This window comes from Squalius cephalus (genome assembly GCF_949319135.1).
Source record: "Squalius cephalus genome assembly, chromosome: 8".
NCBI lineage: Eukaryota > Metazoa > Chordata > Actinopteri > Cypriniformes > Leuciscidae > Squalius > Squalius cephalus.
In genome coordinates this window covers 12,106,669-12,126,717 of record NC_137129.1, presented here as the reverse complement: position 1 = coordinate 12,126,717, position 20,049 = coordinate 12,106,669, and the positions used below count along the sequence as shown (strand labels likewise).

Here is a 20,049-nt window from a genome sequence, read left to right as displayed (position 1 = left end):
GGCGCTAGATATGCGACACAGGACAAATGGAAAAACACATGGCTAAATGCTAACAGACAGATCTCGATGTACATAAATATTAAGCAAAAAGTAGACAAATCCACCAAAGCTCGTAAAACAGAACAGCGTTGTTATCCTTAACTAAAACGAAATATAAACATTAACTGATTTTTAAAAAAGTAATCTTATTTTATTTCAGTTTATAATACAACATAAATCATAATTTCTAGTACTCAACTAAAACTGAAATAGAAAGAGAGAAAAGTGACAAAACCACAACAGAATTACTAAAACTTTAAAATTTAAATGGAACATTAACGGTGTAAATACCTATTCAAAAGAATAATGAATACTATAAAAGTATATTCATGATACTAAATAACACTGAGAGGGACTTTATTTCAAGAATTGTATAATATGGTTTCTGTGTACAGTACAATCTGTGTGTAGTTTAAGAAAACTAGCCTACAGAAAGATGTATTGCAACTTCTGAAATACAACAGGCAAAAGTTATCAAATTGGCCATATTATAAGGTTAACAATTTTGTGGTATTAATATACAATACCAATGAGGACTTGGTAAGTGTGCAATTGAAGAAAAAACTTTTACACAGTTTTATCTATGAAATAAATGGGATACATCACAGGAAATTCACACTGGCTTTTAACAGCGCTTCATTGTAAAGAAACAAAGAACAATTGTGTTTTATCTGTGTTTTAATACAAATTCTCACTAAATATATTAATTAACAGGAAGAATTATAATCAAAACACGAAAGCGTTAAATGAACTTTAGCAGACATTTCTTAATCATCGTCATCAAATCGGATCTTTTTCCCTTGGAATGCTGTGATTTGTGCCTGCTGTTCTTTTCTTTTCCTGCTAGCCTCCCATGAGGGATGAAGGGACTGCTGGGGTGGATTTGACATGTTTCCAGGTGGACCTCTGGGATTCTGGTTCTGATACTGCTCGAACTGTGACCTTCCCCTCCCTGCCCCTGACGGTCCCGCTTGCCTTCGTCCAGGATCTTTAAAAGTCTGTCTGTTAGTTTTGAAAGGAACCATCCTCCTGTCAGCGCCATGGTCTTGGCCTTTATATTGAGATGTTTTCATCCTACTCTCAAGACCTTTCCTCTGGTTCTGGAATCGAGGAGGTATTGACCCGTCATTGTGAGACGGAGACCCATACTTTGCTTTCTGAGAGGAGACGGTGGATTTGGATAAAGATGAGCAAAACACAGACTTTAATTTGTCGAGGTTTGTCTCGTGAGGTTTGCTGGTGGCCTCCTTGTCAGGTTTTTGAAGCTCACTCTTTTTCTCCTCGACTTTACCTTGGTTACTTTTCCGTTTCTTGAATTTGCTCACTTTGCCCAGGAAGAAGTCGTCATCTTCACTGTCTTCAGACTGAGATGATTGCTTATGGAAACGTTCTTCTGTGCTGTCATCGAAATATTCCTTCTCTTCCTCCTCCTCATCATCTGATAAATCGCTCTCTTCATCTGCCTCAAGCCTCTTGGTCTCAGGTAGGTCTTGTTTCTTTTGTGACATTAAGGTGATCTCCATTTCTTTGTCTGCTTTATCAACGTTCTTCGGCGGCGTAGACTTTGTACTGCTTACAGTTGAAGTCTTTTCAGGAGAACTTTGGACATTTGGAGCTGTGGCCTCTGCATTCTGTGATTTAACTTCAACCCCTCTGGAGTTTTCTGAAGGTGTTGTGATGATCTTGGATGGTGGTAATTCAAAAGCATCAGGGTCTTTATTCTCGGTTGGCTCTACAACACCAGACTTATTGATCTCAGTGGAAAAACTCTTCAATTTTTCCTCTACTGCTTTACTAACGTTCTTCAGTGGTGTAGACTTTGTGCTGCTTACAGTTGAAGTCTTTTCAGGAGAACTTTGTACATTTGGAGCCATGGCCTCTGCATTCTGTGAGTTAACTTCGACCCCTATGGAGTTTTCTGAAGATGTTGTGATGATCTTGGATGGTGGTAATTCAAAAGCATCAGGGTGTTTACTCTCGGTTGGCTCTACAACACCAGACTTATTGAACTCAGTGGAAAAACTCTTTGATTTTTCCTCTACTACGTCACCATCCTCCTTGATGTCATTGTTGTCGTCATCCTCTGGTTCCTTCTCTTCATTTTTGGACTGCAGCATGTCCCGTCTGTCAGTGATTCTCTGCTCAGCTTTCGCAGCCTTAGCTCTTTCTTCTTCGATGGCTTCTTTGACCTTCTGGAGCTTGTTGACGAAGCGGGAATGTGTGATGATACGTGCGATGGCTCTGTCCAGTGGGCTAGCCTGAGGGTCCTGCAAAATCTTCTCAAGCTCAGCGTTCTCCTGAAGTGCCATCATGGTCACCTGATCTGGTTTAAGACTCCTTAAAGCCTGGATTTCTTTCAGGATTCCAGCTGCTCTCTCTTGGCTTTCCTTCTCCTCAGTTTCCGGACCCTTTTTCTTCTTCAGAGCAGCCACTTGCTCTGCCATTTTACTGATGATCAGCACCCTCGTCCTCTTGACTTCCTTCCTCATCCTGATCACCTCCATTGGGACGGCCACTGTTTCAGATGAGTCCTGTAAGAGGCATTTTATTTTCAGAATAATCTTCATGTAAAGAGTTCTTTAGAGTAATTATGTTTACTCCAAGAGTCTAAATCTTGAATAAAAGCATGACGTTCAAAGGAATAGTTATGTATTCTGTCATTATTTACTCATTTTCGTTCCAAACTTTTAAGCTATTGTTTTTCAGTGGAACACAAAATTGTATTTCTGAAGTTTGTACATCAGTTTTGGGGTCACAGTTCTTTACAATTTCAGTACAGTAGGGAGAACCTGTTCTGAAATTATTTATTTTATAAAGACAGCAGCTGCAAAAATTCTTATTGTAAAGATACACAGTGCATATATACAACAAGAATTTTAAGAAGCAAGAAATAAAGTCTCTTATGCTCACCAAGGCTGCATTAACATTTCAAATGACGGTTTTCCATTAGAGTGTATTTTAGTTTTTAGCATCATTCCAGTCTTCAGTTTCACACAATCCTTTAGAAATCATTCTAATATGCTGATTTGCTGTTCAAGAAACATTTCTTATTATAATCAATGTTGAAATCATTTGTGCTGCTTAATATGTTTGTGGAAACCATGATACATTTTTTCAGGACTTATTTGATGAATAGAAAGTTCAAAAGAACTGCATTTGAAATAGAAATCTTTTGTAACATTATAAAAGTCCTTCTTAATTTAATGCATCCTTGCTGAATAAAAGTATTAATTTCTTTCTTTTTTTTTTTAAATCTTACTGACCCCAAACTTTTGAACCATAGTGTTTCTGGACTAAACCATTCTTAACTAGAAAAGTGAATCTGAATCATTATTTTTAAAGTTTTAATACTTGTTTTAATATCAAATCCCAGGTTTTTCCAAAAATCTTAAATTTCCTGTTTTATTATAAATAAGCAAAAATAAATTTTCAGGTTTACTTCACAATTTCAAACTTTCTGATTATTTTCTGACTTGAATGTGGACATTGAAACTGGCCATGGAAACACAAAATAAGATATTTTGAAGAATGTCTGTAACCCAACAGTTAATAGACCCCATTGACTTCCATAGTGTTATGGAAGTCAATGGGGTCCACCAACTGTTTGGTTACCGACATTCTCCAAAATATCTTCCTTTGTGTTCAGCAGAAGAAAGAAATTCATACAGGTTTGGAACAACTTGAGGGTGATGACAGAATTTTCATATTTAAGTGAACTTTTCCTTTAAGTAACCTGTAGTTTTGTTAATAACCCTAACCCTAACCCTAACCCTAGTTTTGTTTATAGCTTGACCAATTATTTTACCTGTGCTCAACCTAATCTAAAATAATTTCATAAACACCATTTAAAATTACACTAACCTCAACTGTTAATCTTTCTTCTTTCTGGCACAGATTGGTCTGTTCTTTTAATGTCTCCAGACTCGTCTTCTGGCTCTCCTGTGAGGAACCATCAATCCCCTCTTGCTGTTCATCTATGTTTTTGTCACCCTCCTCCTCTGTCAGTGTCTCATTATCATCGTTTAATTTCTCTGAACTATCATCATCATCATCATCATCCGCTTGTGGCTGATATTGCGACGTGACACTCTCTGCATGGTCTTTTCCTTGTTTTTCTGCTTTTCTTGCATTTATTCTCTCATCTTTGAAAGCTTTGATGGCTGCTTTTATGCTCTGGATTCTCTTGCTGAACTGTGGATGTGTGGCTATGCGGGCGGTGGCCCGCTCGGATAGGCTGGCCTCTTTATTCCGGCACACTTTTTCAAAGCTGATGTCCTTCTGTAAGGCGGCCTTGGTGACACTGTCAGGCACAACAACTTTCAGCTCATGGATCTCCTCCCGAAGCCTCGCCGCTCGCCTGCGGAACTTCTCCACGTCTGCCTCATTTCCTTTCTTCTTCTCCAGGGCTGAGATCTGACGGGCGAGTTTCCGGATGAGGAGCACCTTCACCCTTTTAACCTCCGGCCTCATCTTGACCACCTCATTGCTGAGGTTCAGTACCGCTGGCATCTTTATGTACTTTCTGAAAGCTGGAATGAGAAAAGCAACAGGTGGTGTAAGCATGCTAATGAAATGTGATTTTTGTTTTTGGTTATGTTTTGATATGTTTTCACATCATGAAGTTATGTGATCTCAACATTTCAATTTTAGTCTAGGGTCGTTACTTGTTCACAGACACAAGGTCTTTGTGCACAGAAATACTACACAGTACCGGTCAAAAGTATGGAAACATTACTATTTTAAATTTTTTTGAATTATGTTCATGATAATTATGAGCATAGGCTTATGCTCATCAAGCCTGCATTTATTTGATCAAAAATACAGAAAAAAACTAACATTGTGAAATTTTATTACAATTTAAAATAATGGTTTTCTATTTTAATAAACTTTAAAATATAATTTATTTCTGTAAAGCAAAGCTGAATTTTCAACAGCCATTACACCAGTCTTCAGTGTCACATGTTCCTTCAGAAATCATTATAATATTTTTTTGGAACCTGTGATACCTTCCTCATGATTCATTGAGGAATAAAACATTTAAAAAGAGCAGCATTTATTCAAAGTATAAATATTTTCTAACAATATTTTACTATCACTTTTTATCAATTTAACACATCCTTGCTGAATAAAAGTATTAATTTCTTTCAAAAAAAGAAAGACAAAAAAATATTACTGACCCCAAACTTTTGAACGGTAGTGTATTGTTACAAAAGATTTCTATTTTAAATAAATGCTGTCCTTTTAAACTTTTTATTCATCAAAGAATCCAGAAAAAAGTATCACAGGTTATAAAAGCTGCAAAACTCTTTCAACATTGATAATAAATCAGCATATTATAATGATTTCTGAAGGATCATGTGACACTGAAGACTGGAGTAATGGCTGATGAAAATTCAGCTTTGCATCACATAAATTAATTCTAATTTAAAGTATATTAAAATAGAAAACCATTATTTTAAATGTAAATAATATTTCACAATGTTACTGTTTTTTTTTATCAAATAAATGCAGGCTTGATGAGCATAAGATACTTCTTTCAAAAACATTCAATACTTGTTACAGTATGTACTAGCAATTTACAAAAAGTATTTGTGTGTTAAAAGAAAATAATGCTGAATACATAATTAAATCAATACAAAATAATCACTTACATTATTTAACATCACAACAGTTAAAAATAACATGGCAAAGTAAAAGGTATGTGTGCGTATGTTATGTTGTAATAACTGTACAACATTATTCAACGCAAATACAATGTTGACATGATCAGATTCGTGAAACCAACACAACTCTGCGAGTGACTTACACGCTAAACAATCAACCAATCTTCAACAAAACTTCGCCATCACTTCTAATTCCAAAACTTCTTTTCAAATAATCATTTATTCTCGCGACATGTCCCAACAAATTCTTGTTTCAAGCATGGCTGAAGAAGGCATGTGTTGGAGTGATCGAATGTGCTCTACTTATATACACAAGCTTTACATAAAATGCCACCAATTTTACTGGAGTATTATCATGCAAACCTTCACATCCACAGTTTATGTCAATATTAACACTTACCTCTACAATATAATAATGAAAATCAAGCAGAAGAGTTGACTGCTCAGGACGCCGCCATCTTGACATGCGAACGCACGCACGACGTCGTTACGTCACGAGGCTTCCAGAATAAAAATGGGAGGGCCTCACGCACAGTGTTTTTATTTATTTCTTTGTGTCTGAAAGAAGGAAAACACTGACATCCTCGCATTGGCGTAGCGATGCGCATCAGTATTAGGACGCTCCCGTAGTTTCCCTCGAGTGTTTGAAGTTACAGGAATCTAAAGGGTGGAGAATGAAGCGGCGCAATGCGGACTGCAGCAAACTCCGTCGCCCGTTGAAACGGAACCGAATCACCGAGGGTATTCACAGCAGGTACGGACAGGGAACCGCACGGCCACTCGACCGCACCGTAATGGCGTCTCTGAACTGAGCTTGGCTGTATGTGAGCTGTCACAGTCAGATCACAGTTCAACAGTTCAAGACCAGGATACCTATGACTCCTCTCAGTAAAGCATAATATGTGTGGATGCTGGCTTTTGTGTATCATCCATGGGCTTCAGTCGTGCATCATTTGAAATAATAAGCATTACATTTAGTCCTGGCCATGTTATGAATGTTCTTCAGGTTGTGCAGTTGTCTTTAATAGCCATCATCACTATGACTATGTCTTGCTGGAAGATCCAGTTTGTTTTGGATCATGGTAGCTGGTGATTTTTGGCTGGTCATTGGCAGGTCAGCCAGCTACTCTTAAAAATAAAGGTTATTTATTGGCTGATGGTTACATGAAGAACCTTTAACACCCATGGAACCTTTTTGTTGCACAAAAGGATTTTTATATATATATTGTTCTAATGGTCTTCACATGTAAAATATTTTTTCAAAGTTCTCTGGAGAACAGAAATCTTTCCTTTATGGCGTCACTTTGAAACCCCCCTTTTGGAATCTTTATTTTTAAGAATGTGCCATGTTAAAAAAAAAAAAAAAAAAAACCCAGCTTTATCAACATTATTGTTGCTGGTCCAAGATAGTCTACCAGAAACCAACTAAGCTGCTAAATGTTTATGCCACATTATTGTAACGTTTTTGACAGCTACGCTCTTTTATATATATATATATATATATATATATATATATATATATATATATATATATATATATATATATATAGGAGAATGTTATGAAGGAATCCTAATACAAACTGATTGTTGACTGTTTTCCTTCTAGGAAGTTGTGTAGATTAAACCCTGTGTGCAATGTGATCCTGCAAGTTTTGGTTTGTTCAACTTCCACATGGCACTGTGTTGTCTGAAACTTTATATCTGCTGTCCATCTGAAATGAGTTTATATAAACATAAACTACCAAGATGTACTCTGCCAAGACCTCATTTTGGCTGTGTATATTTGAATAGTTTTAACATGCGGGATGGATTCCCACAGTTCGAACAAAAACCTGCAAATGACCGGAAAAGGTCATGGAAATGTAATGTGTAGAAAGTCATGGAAATGTCTATAGTGAATGTAAATTTCTGTGGTTATGATCTGCATGGATACTCGCATAAGTCTCTTTTTGCACACAAATGAGTATAATATGTAAATAAAATGTAATTTTTTTTAATATATATATATATATATTCTTCATTTTAATATTTTTTTTACTATTGATATCAAACAAATAAATCCTCCCTAGCACTGAATTTATAAATGCTTATAAAGTCATCATGGAATCTGGATAAGTTATTGAAATTCATCTATAGAAAGGATTTGCCTAAGACATGGACTTTGATATGTTTTTTTATTCTTATTCTTATGAATTTCTCTTGATCTGGCAGTACCTTTCTGTACCTGAAGTTCCTGGTCGTTTGGGCGCTGGTTCTGCTGGCTGATTTCGTGCTGGAGTTCAGGTTCGAGTATCTGTGGCCTTTCTGGCTCTTCATCAGGAGTGTTTATGATTCCTTTAGATATCAGGGATTGGTGAGTATTTGAATTCCCAGCGTTGTGTAATTCAGCAACTAATGGTTCACTGTCTTCTTGGTCCTTTGTAAACCAGTCTTGATGTCTTTGAGTGACATGTTCTACACTGGTTAAATCAATTATCTCTACCCTTTTCTTCTCTTATCCCACAGGCGTTCTCTGTGTTCTTTGTGTGTGTCGCATTCACGTCAGACATCATCTGCCTCCTGTTCATCCCCAAGCAATGGCTGTTCTTCGCTGCCAGCACGTATGTCTGGGTACAGTACGTGTGGCATACAGGTGAGTCAACATTGCTCAAGTCCCGTCAGACTTTCCATGAGTATCTTTTTAGAAGTGAGGGAACTGACACATTAGAGCTGATTGAATGTTAGAGAATGCTGGGAATCTATTGATTGGATGGGGATGGTGTGTGGCAAGTGTTTGCGAAAGTGATACTCCATCATGCAACTGAAAGTTGCAAGCTTTGCCATTGGCATCCATTGACTAATACAAACATGTGGATTCAGTTGTGCTTCCAGAAACCCAATAATTCCACATTCCTGTTTGATATACTCTATCAGAGGTTTTGCTAAGCGTGTAAGTGCCCAAAAGCCTTTGTCACCTATTATTCAGTGGCATAATTCAGGATCATTCTGCTAAATATTACACAACTATTCATTTCCCTGGCAGTTACTAGAGAGGGAGATGTTGAAAGGGCCTTTCTTATGCAAACAATACCATTTAGATCTCTCTGGACTGTCATTCATCTTGAATATGTTTGATGATTGCATAAAAGAAAACTGAGCAAGTGGCGTTTTTTTCTCTAAAAAGTTTGGGGTTGGTACGATTTGTTTTGTTTGTTGAAAAAAGTCTCTTAATGCTCATCAAGGCTGCATTTATTTGATCTAAAATACAGTAAAACTGTACAATAGTACAGATATTTTACAATATTACAGTTTAAAATAGTAGCATAATAGTAGTAATAATAATAATAAATAATCTAAATGTTTTCTATTTTAATATATTTTAAATTGTAATGTATTCCTGTGATGGCAAAGCTGAATTTTCAGCATCATTACTCCAGTCTTCAGTCTCACATGATCCTTCAGAAATCATTCTAATATGCTGCTCAAGAAACATTTATTATTATTAGTAGTAGTATTAATATTGAACCATGATACTTTTTTTCAGGATACTTTGATGAATAGAAAGTTCCAAAGAACAGCATTTATTAGAAATAGAAGTCTTTTATAACCTTATATATGTCTTTATTATCACTTTTAATTAATTGAATGCATCCTTGCTGAATATATGCTTCCATGTAGAGATTTACCTTGCTCTTGAATTTAAACTCCGAGTTTAAACAGCAGAGATCTTTTATTGATTTTTGAGTGCTCCTGTCATTATATGTCCTTTTCTTGGGTCGATTCAGTGATACCTCAGGAGAGAGGAGGAAAAGAATTGCTGACATTGAGTGATTGTTCCTTAAAAACCGTTTCAGTATGCCTTGAGCTGTGACTGTGATTGCTCCTGCTGACACACGACTTGCCGCGTGTTTCAACAAGAGAGGGTGCTTTCAGCAAGCTGGGGTTTTGTTTGCAGCCTTGAGCTTGTTTTGTGAAACCTGTGACGTTATTGATCTGCCACACAATCAGTTGCCTTTTATTTAACCTCACTGATGACCCTAAAGATCACTAATGGACTAGAAGTCATATTTTGAATAATTATGCATTCCTATATATGCCGTAAGAATGTCATAACTATTAACGGCAAGCTAGAGATCAATTGTCAACCGTTATATACATAATCTTTCTATTTTCTTCCTTTACAGAGCGAGGTGTTTGTCTGCCCACTGTCTCTCTCTGGATTCTTTTCGTCTACATCGAAGCAGCCATCCGATTCAAGGATTTGAAACATTTTCATGTAGACCTTTGCCGTCCATTTGCAGCTCACTGGTAAGATTTGTTTGATGCATACTTGCCCTCATGTAGTTCCCAACCAATATGACTTACTTTCAGTTATGGAACATAAGAGGAGAAATTATGAAGTATGTTCATGCTGCTCTTTCCCATAAAACAAACACAAAACAGCATGAACTTTCTTCACAACAAATGTTTTTAATTAAGTCATGAAGGTTTGTATAATTTCAGAGGTGTCCTATTATGCTTTTTTTTTTACATTTTCAACTTTCTTTAGTTCTTTAGTTTGCTGTTTGAGCATGAAAAAGGTCTGCAAAGTTAAAAAGCACAAAGTCATTCAAAGTAAGCACTTTTTTTGGAGTTTCCTGAAATTCCTCGATTGTAGTCTTGAGTGTTCTTCCAGGAATGTACACATCACAATATTCCTCATTTAAATAATTCCCGCTCAAGGGATATGCAAAAAAAAAAGAGGCGAAGCCTGGTTGAGTTGCGTTAGGAGTGTGTTGAAACTCGCTGTTATGATATGGCGTGACATTATCAAACGTGATCAAAGTGGTTGACTAATCACAACACACTGGTCCAGCCAATCAGAGCACACTGCGCTTTTTGGAAGGAGGGGCTTCATTGAGATCAGAACTAAACTGTGTTACAGACAGACTGGGAAGAGTGGTGCTGCAATGTAAAATATGTGAAAAATGACTTTGAAAAAGAGCATAATAGGTCCTCTTTAAAGGTTTATGAAATCTCACACCACATAAAATGTCACAATTTTTTTTTACTATTCAACATGTAGTAAATAGCTGATGTAACTGTATTACTAATAGTGCAGCAGTCAGTTTTGTATTTGTAAACACACTGATGGCGTCTCCATAGCAGCACATGGGAGTGTTGCCACTGTTTGAAGGTGTCTGATGTTGAGTCATCACTAGTTGTACCAATCCTTTTCTGTATTCTGTAACATGTTGTTCTAACCCGTTTGTTACAGCATTGGCTATCCGGTGGTGACGCTGGGCTTCGGCTTCAAGAGTTACGTGAGCTATAAGATGCGTCTGCGGAAGCAAAAGGAGGTGCAGAAGGAAAATGAGTTCTACATGCAGCTCCTACAGCAGGCCCTGCCCCCAGAACAACAGATGCTTCAGAGACAGGAACGAGAGACAGAGGAGGGTAAGATTACCATTTGACTATTATGATAATACAATATTAACTGACACTGACAAAAAATGGGTCAGTCAAAAATCATCAAGGCATTGACTTCACAACCAATAAATGCTCTTTTAAACTTTCTGTTTATCAAAGAATCCTGAAAAAAAAAAAAAATCACGGGTTTCACAAAACAGCAGCACAACTGGTTTCAAAATTGATTATAATGAGAAATGTTTCTTGAGCAGCGAATCAGCATATTAGAATGATTTCTGAAAGATCATGCGACCGAAGACTGGTGTAATGATGCTGAAAATTCAGCTTTGCCTTCACAGGAATAAATGACATTTTATGTAATTACATATTATTTTAATATATTCAAATAGAAAACAGTTATTTTGAATTGTAATCATTTTTCACAATATTACACATTTTTGATCAAATAAATTCAGTCTTGGGGAGTAAAGGAGACTTCTTTTAAAACATATCTTAATGACCCAAAACTTTTGAACAATAGTGTGTTTTTTGTATTTAATATATACTATTTAATACTTTTTAACTATTATTATGAAACAGTACAATAAACTTGAAATGTTTTACATTTGTTTTACTACATTGTCACGTGACCTTTGTTGCAAGTTGAAACCAGTTATCGTAAAAATGATTATTTTGTATTTTTATTACACAATGTTTGTAATGTTGCAAGTTGAAACCAGTTATCGTAAAAATGATTATTTTGTATTTTTATTACACAATGTTTGTAATGTTTGGTAACTATCAAAAATATGTTCAAAGTCCTAGTTGATATCACGCTGGGAATGAAAGGGTCAAGTTTAGTGTACTCCACGCTGTGTGCTTTGGATGTATACCACACATTTTGCCTAATGTTCCATGCTTGCAGATTTTCATATTGCGCTCATTATAAATAGTGCAAAAATAAAATGTCATATGTTAGTACTACAAAACTATTAATTTGCATGATGCTTTCCAATTTGTATTTTTCATTTGAAATCATAGCAGTCAGAAAGCATTGCCTTGTATCCTTAAAATCTCTCTTTAATTCATTTGGCAGCCACTTCAAAAGGCATGTCTGAAGCAGACTCTGTGTTAGTGGCTCAGAACGGCACTGCTAATACCAAGAAACTGCCCATCTCTCTGCCTGAACTGGAGTACAAGGAGAAGGGGAAAGACAAAAAACAGCAGCAGCACAGCATAGGAATAAACAACAACATCTTACAGACTGTGGATGCTAAACTACAGGACATTGAGTATATGGAGAACCACCTAAACACTAAGAGACTCAACAATGAGCTCGGCGGCAGCGCAGAGAACCTGTTCCTAAAAGAGGAGGTAGGCGGTGGAGGAGGAGGCTCTGCCCCCTCTAAACATTACAAAAACTCCTCCCCCCGTAGCCACAACTCCACCAATGGCAGCGTACCATCCTCCTCATCCAGCAGGAGTGAAAAGAAACAGAAGTGTGCAGGGAAGAACCTTGCACCTCACAGAGATCTGATGGAGAACTGTATACCTAACAACCAGCTGAGTAAGCCAGATGCATTAGTGCGGTAAGACTCCTCATGCAGCAACTACTGTGGTCCGGTTGAGCCATTGGAGTGTGTTTGTTCTGTTTATTCACTCTTTCTCTGTTTTTCAGGCTTGAGCAGGACATAAAGAAGTTGAAGGCTGACCTGCAGGCGAGCAGACAGGTGGAGCAAGACCTGCGCAGTCAGATCAGCTCTCTGAGCAGTGCCGAGAGAAGCATGCGCTCTGAGCTGGGGCAGCTCCGCCAGGAAAACGAGTTACTGCAAAACAAGTGAGAAACCAGCAACAATTAGTTACTAATATATGCCAATACAAATTTTAAACCGGGGGACTCTAAGACCCTGTCTCAAATGGTACCCTAAGCACTCGCGGTCTTCCTACGAGTCCGCAAGTTTGCTGCGTAATGCTGCTTAGACTGTCAGGTGGAAGTCAGTGCAGGCTCAGCAAAAGTGCCCATCGAGGGAGCATATCGACCGCAAAGCTCACAAGCACACTTCTGAAACCTAAAATAACAAATGGGACTAGACCGTAAGTGCATATGAAGTGTACCATTTGGGACAGGGCCAATCTTTGATTACCTGGACCACTAGTCTATGGTCTGTTTTTCACTGAGGATGAACCGTGTCAATTAAAGTCACCATTAAATCAAAATGGTCAATCACAACAAACCACAACGATCCAATCAATTCCCGATAGACAAAATCAAGTTTCATTCAGATATACAGTACAATATGGAAGAAAAGATTATCGCAACTTCTGTTTCATGCCGACTGTAAATGTGTAAGATTAAAAATTCATCATTGAAATCACAAATCGTTGTGAGGGGTCAGTCCTTATCAGGGCTGACAAGTGTAACAGGTTGCAGGTAGGGACAATAATTTACACCTGCATAAAGATCATTAGACAATTGACTGTCAGTGTAGAAAATAATAAAAGAGAGTTTCCGTTATTCAAAACAAAGCTGAAATTTATAAATATTAGATAAAAACTTAAAAATAAAACAAGTGAAAATAGAATTTTCATGAATTATTTAATTTTCAACTGATGGAATAAAGTAAGTTGAAGTTCTAAAATGACTAAAACTAAAACTGAAATATAAAGCTAAATAGAATTATTAAAAAAAAAAGCTTTAAACAAAACAAAAGCACAATACAATTCCTAGAACTTCAACTAAAATTAAAATGAAAACTGAAAATATAATATTAATAAATTAATATATAATTAATTAATTGGTCATAACTGACCAGTTAGAGGTTTATTTACATCTTATTTGTGTAGCTCCTTTTTTTTTTTTTTGTGGTAACACCTGCATTTGTATCCTTAGATGCACATTTCCATCTCTCTACCTGCTGTTGTTTGTGCCAGTGTTGATTATGTGCTTCTCTGTCTTAGGCTTCATAACGCTGTGCAGGCCAAGCAAAAGGACAAGCAAATGATTGTGCAGCTGGAGAAGCGGCTCAAGGCAGAACAGGAAGCGCGAGCCGCAGTGGAAAAGCAGCTTGCAGAAGAAAAGAAAAGAAAGAAGATGGAAGAGGCTACAGCCGCACGTGCTGTTGCTCTGGCAGCTGCCTCCAGGTGAGACATGAATAACTCGCCCAAAAATATTGTTCCATCCCCATATACTTTTACTATTTTCTGTGGAAAATACCCTTTAAATGATTATATGGAGCTTTGTGTGCATTTATGTGTCTTTTGTTATGTCTTTGTACTGGTGGGCTTCACTTTCGCTTCCATTTACAGAGGGGAATGCACAGACTCGCTGAGGAATCGCATACGTGAGCTGGAGTCCGACTGCAAGAAGCTCATGCATGACATGAAGCTAAAGGAGGAACTAATCAGAGAGCTAGAGCTCAAAGCGCAAGTAAGCCAGAACCCCTGCTGACATGGTGCTTTCCCAAGAGCAATATTATGTATATTTTTTAAGTTAACGTGTGATTGTCCAAGAAAGTTCTATACGTTTAGACCTTGGACCTTTTTACATCTTTTATTGATTTTACTGTAATTATTTTGTATATTTTTTTAAGTAAATTATATTTGGTCTGATTCCTGGGACAAAACATTTGGCCTGATTCCTGGGTGAAAACATTTGGTCATATTTGGCCTAATTCCTGGGACAAAACCTTTGGTCTTATTTGTCCTAATTCCTGAATCCTGGGACAAAACGTTTGGTCTGATTTGGCCTACTTCCTGGGACAAAACGTTTGGTCTGATTTGGCCTACTTCCTGGGACAAAACAATTAGTTTAATTTGGCCTGATTCCTGGGACAACATTTTTGGCCTGATTTGACCGGATTCCTTAGACAAAACATTTGGTATGATTTGGCCTAATTTCTGGGACAAAACGTTTGGTCTGATTTGGCCTGAATACTGGGACAAAATGTTTGTTCTGATTTGGCCTGATTCCTTAGACAAAACATTTGGTAATATTTGGTCTGATACCTGGCACAAAACATTTGGTATGATTTGGCCTAATTCCTGGGACAAAACGTTTGATCTGATTTGACCTGATTCCTGGGACAAAATGTTTTTATTCCTGGGACAAAACGTTATGATTTGGCCTGATTCCTGGGACAAAACGTTATGATTTGGCCTGATTCCTGGGACAAAACGTTTGGTCTGATTTGGCCTGATTCCTGGGACAAAATGTTTGATCTGATTTGGCCTGATTCCTGAGACAAAACGTCTGGTCTGATTTGGCCTGATTCCTGGGACAAAACGTTTGGTCTGATTTGGCCTGATTCCTGGGACAAAATTTTGGGTCTAATTTGGCCTGATTCCTTAGATAAAACTTTTGGTATAATTTGGCCTGATTCCTGGGACAAAATGTTTAATCTGATTTGGCCTAATTCCTGGGACAAAATGTTTAATCTGATTTGGCCTAATTCCTGGGACAAAATGTTTAATCTGATTTGGCCTGATTCCTGGGACAAAACGTTTGGTCTGATTTGGCCTGATTCCTGGGACAAAATTTTGGGTCTAATTTGGCCTGATTCCTTAGATAAAACTTTTGGTATAATTTGGCCTAATTCCTGGGACAAAATGTTTAATCTGATTTGACCTGATTCCTTGGACAAAATGTTTTGATTCCTGGGATAAAACATTTGGTCTGATTTGACCTGATTCCTTGGACAAAACGCTTGATCTGATTTGACCTGATTCCTTGGACAAAACGTTTGGTCAGATTTGACCTAATTCCTGGGACAAAATGTTAATCCTCTACACAATTGGCTGCAAACTCTTATTCTAATATGGAAGCAGCGTCATACCATTCAGGTGGAAAAAAATCTCACCCTACAGTTTTTCCTTACAATGTTTCATGCAGCAATTACATCAAATTATGGATGTTAAATAAGTTGTGAATGTTGTTTCATATTGACAGTTTCAAATCTTTTCTACAACTAGAAAGTACCTTCAAATGCTTCCTCGCCTCTTTGTTTCTCTGTGCAGGAGCTGCGTAAATATAAGGAGAACGAAAAGGACACGGAGGTTCTGATGTCAGCACTGTCGGCCATGCAGGACAAGACCCAGCACTTGGAGAACAGTCTGAGTGCTGAGACCAGAATTAAACTGGATCTCTTCTCAGCACTCGGAGATGCCAAGCGACAGCTGGAGATTGCTCAAGGTCTGCTCTTTTCCTGTCATAATAGAGCTCTATATCTACTATATTCCTGCTTCCGCTCTCGCTAACCTATTGTCTTTTTGCCCTGCTCGCAGGTCAGATTTTGCAGAAGGATCAGGAGATAAAAGAGTTAAAGCAGAAGATCGCAGAGGTCATGGCGGTCATGCCCAGCATCACCTACTCTGCAGAGACCAACAACATGACCCCTGTGACCCCACATTACTCCTCCAAGTTCATGGACACCAGTCCTTCCAGCTTGGACCCCAATGCCTCCGTCTACCAGCCGCTCAAGAAGTGAATGTTCACACACATCGTCCACTTTGCTCTTTGATTTGTCTAAAAGTTCAGTATGCAAACCAATGGGATGGGGTAGTATTTTTGTTTGATTTACCCCTCCTCTGTTAGTATGACTTCGTAGTTATAGCTAATGTATGTGGAGGATTAGAGGGGAAATAATGGATGTCACATTAACAAGAACTGCCCTCCTGGTGTTTAAGGTTATTTTTGAAGCTCTTACACCGAAGTTGTTTTCTTGGTAACGACACTTCAGCCTGTTGTGGTTCTTTTGTCATCCTATATCCATTTTGTGAGGTCTTAATGAAGGCCTTTCATGACTTTATTAGTACCACCTCATCTTTGTGTTGAATCTGAACCGTTTTATGTGCCAGAAATGGTGGCATGACTTCTTTAACTTCCCTGGTGTAAGCGTACATATTTAAGTTCATTGAATGTAAAAAGAAAAGGGAAAAAATGTATGAGGCACAAGTATTAGTGATGGAAAACATGTCGTGTTCGTTGCAATGGAGTGATTAAGAGTGCATTTCAGTTTAATTATGACCATAGTATTGTACATCTGTTTTCTGGGAGGTAAAATTTATTTCATTACAGATGTTGGATCTGAATTAGATATATTTTTTTCAAATTTTTCGTTCCTCCTAATGCTGTTTTCCAAGATGTCAAAGACACGAAAAAAATCCCACGTGCTTAAAAAGGGACTGATCTTCACATTGTATTTGTGGACAAAAATGCTGCATAAATATTTGGGAATGTTGTCGTATTTTGCGGTCAATGCAAGTCCTTTTTGTTACCGGACAAAATTGAAATAGAATTTAGTTGAAACCAGTTGAAAAACTGAACATATGATGTCTTGTTTGCCAGTTGTTATGTTACACAGTGCCTTGAAATATCTTGTTTAATATATTCTCACACACTTCCCATGCCATGTTCAGCCACTCATAGAATCCATCTGATTGGTCAGCATACCATATGACCTGTTATTCCCAAGTGTGGCATTCAAATCATCTGCCCTCTTGTTGCCATGTGTTTTGTCAGGGGGGGGGGGAAACACAGATAACAGCAAGCCCACTTTAATCCACTAGTTATCAGTGTTCCATTATTTCTGCTGTCTCTAATTTGCATTAACATGTTCATTGCATTTTATAATATTTGCTGAATGGTTTGATTTTGGTCAAATGTGCCAATTTTTTTCTCCCCTCCACCATTTAATGTCATTGAAGATAATGCAAACTATACATGCATCATTTTTAGAGCTCTCATTGCAGATACCGTCTAAAATCAGTCCGTTAATGCTTCATTACAAAGTTCTACTTCACATTTCTTCTTCATTGGTTTAAGGATTGTGTCAAGATCCAGGCAGAATGTGCCTGTTTGGTTTAGTCCTTGTTTTACAACAGGGGTTTCTTTTTTATTTGTCTACCTTGGGAAAGTATTACTGTGGATTGCATTTGGTGTTTTTATGGTAAACTTTGTGGAGAGTAAAGAACACGCCTTTGTTTCTCATTGTTTGGATTTTTTTAAAGAACCGTGCGTGTGTGTGTGTGTGTGAGCGTGTGTGTAGGGGAGTAAAATACAGTGAGGAAAATAAGTATTTGAACACCCTGCTATTTTGCAAGTTCTCCCACTTGGAAATCATGGAGGGGTCTGAAATTGTCATCGTAGGTGCATGTCCACTGTGAGAGACATAATCTAAAAAAAAAAATCCCGAAATCACAATATATGATTTTTTAAATATTTATTTGTATGATACAGCTGCAAATAAGTATTTGAACACCTGTCTATCAGCTAGAATTCTGACCCTCAAAGACCTGTTAGTCTGCCTTTAAAATGTCCACCTCCACTCCATTTATTATCCTAAATTAGATGCACCTGTTTGAGGTCGTTAGCTGCATAAAGACACCTGTCCACCCCATACAATCAGTAAGAATCCAACTACTAACATGGCCAAGACCAAAGAGCTGTCCAAAGACACTAGAGACAAAATTGTACACCTCCACAAGGCTGGAAAGGGCTACGGGGAAATTGCCAAGCAGCTTGGTGAAAAAAGGTCCACTGTTGGAGCAATCATTAGAAAATGGAAGAAGCTAAACATGACTGTCAATCTCCCTCGGACTGGGGCTCCATGCAAGATCTCACCTCGTGGGGTCTCAATGATCCTAAGAAAGGTGAGAAATCAGCCCAGAACTACATGGGAGGAGCTGGTCAATGACCTGAAAAGAGCTGGGACCACCGTTTCCAAGGTTACTGTTGGTAATACACTAAGACGTCATGGTTTGAAATCATGCATGGCACGGAAGGTTCCCCTGCTTAAACCAGCACACGTCAAGGCCCGTCTTAAGTTTGCCAATGACCATTTGGATGATCCAGAGGAGTCATGGGAAAAAGTCATGTGGTCAGATGAGATCAAAATAGAACTTTTTGGTCATAATTCCACTAAACGTGTTTGGAGGAAGAAGAATGATGAGTACCATCCCAAGAACACCATCCCTACTGTGAAGCATGGGGGTGGTAGCATCATGCTTTGGGGGTGTTTTTCTGCACATGGGACAGGGCGACTGCACTGTATTAAGGAGAGGATGACCGGGGCCATGTATTGCGAGATTTTGGGGAACAACCTCCTTCCCTCAGTTAGAGCATTGAAGATGGGTCGAGGCTGGGTCTTCCAACATGACAATGACCCGAAGCACACAGCCAGGATAACCAAGGAGTGGCTCTGTAAGAAGCATATCAAGGTTCTGGCGTGGCCTAGCCAGTCTCCAGACCTAAACCCAATAGAGAATCTTTGGAGGGAGCTCAAACTCCGTGTTTCTCAGCAACAGCCCAGAAACCTGACTGATCTAGAGAAGATCTGTGTGGAGGAGTGGGCCAAAATCCCTCCTGCAGTGTGTGCAAACCTGGTGAAAAACTACAGGAAACGTTTGACCTCTGTAATTGCAAACAAAGTCTACTGTACCAAATATTAACATTGATTTTCTCAGGTGTTCAAAGACTTATTTGCAGCTGTATCATACAAATAAATAGTTAAAAAAATCATACATTGTGATTTCTGGATTTTTTTTTTTTTAGATTATGTCTCTCACAGTGGACATGCACCTACGATGACAATTTCAGACCCCTCCATGGTTTCTAAGTGTGAGAACTTGCAAAATAGCAGGGTGTTCAAATACTTTTCAGATAATTTTCCTCACTGTAACTTATTACTGTACTTGCACTTTATTCAAGTGCTATTGAACTTGAATATTTCACAATTACATTTACAAGGGGAAAACATGTTTTACTCCTTTCACTGTCATTTTGCCTTCTAAATACTCCATAGGTCTTTGCTTATTTTTACCCTTCATACACTTTTGCAAATGTAATTTATATTTACAGCAGTAAAATGTATCATTTTAATGCTAGATTTAATTGGCTACAAGTTTGGTCGTTCGTCCTTGTGAAATAGAATCATAAAAAAGTTTTTTCATTAACTGAAATGAAATAAAATAAAAACCTTAAACG

At 37.8% G+C, this 20,049-nt stretch overlaps 2 protein-coding genes across 2 annotated transcripts; one reads left to right on the top strand and one right to left on the bottom strand.

Moving 5' to 3' along the window:
* Window positions 1-524: 524 nt before the first annotated feature.
* On the bottom strand, window positions 525-6,196 carry srfbp1 (serum response factor binding protein 1). Its single transcript, XM_079878395.1, has 3 exons — window positions 6,103-6,196; window positions 3,901-4,568; window positions 525-2,570 (listed from the first exon to the last, which is right to left on the bottom strand). The coding sequence occupies exons 2-3, from the start codon at window positions 4,546-4,548 to the stop codon at window positions 807-809; spliced, it is 2,412 nt and encodes an 803-aa protein (XP_079734521.1). The 5' UTR covers window positions 4,549-4,568; window positions 6,103-6,196; the 3' UTR covers window positions 525-806.
* A 12-nt stretch (window positions 6,197-6,208) lies between these two features.
* Window positions 6,209-17,589, top strand: maco1a (macoilin 1a). The gene is made up of 11 exons (XM_079878396.1): window positions 6,209-6,456; window positions 7,914-8,055; window positions 8,208-8,334; window positions 9,866-9,989; window positions 10,939-11,117; window positions 12,166-12,658; window positions 12,748-12,906; window positions 14,028-14,210; window positions 14,376-14,496; window positions 16,083-16,257; window positions 16,350-17,589. Exons 1-11 carry the CDS (start codon window positions 6,377-6,379, stop codon window positions 16,550-16,552), a joined length of 1,986 nt encoding a protein of 661 aa, XP_079734522.1. The 5' UTR covers window positions 6,209-6,376; the 3' UTR covers window positions 16,553-17,589.
* The last annotated feature ends 2,460 nt before the right edge of the window (window positions 17,590-20,049 follow it).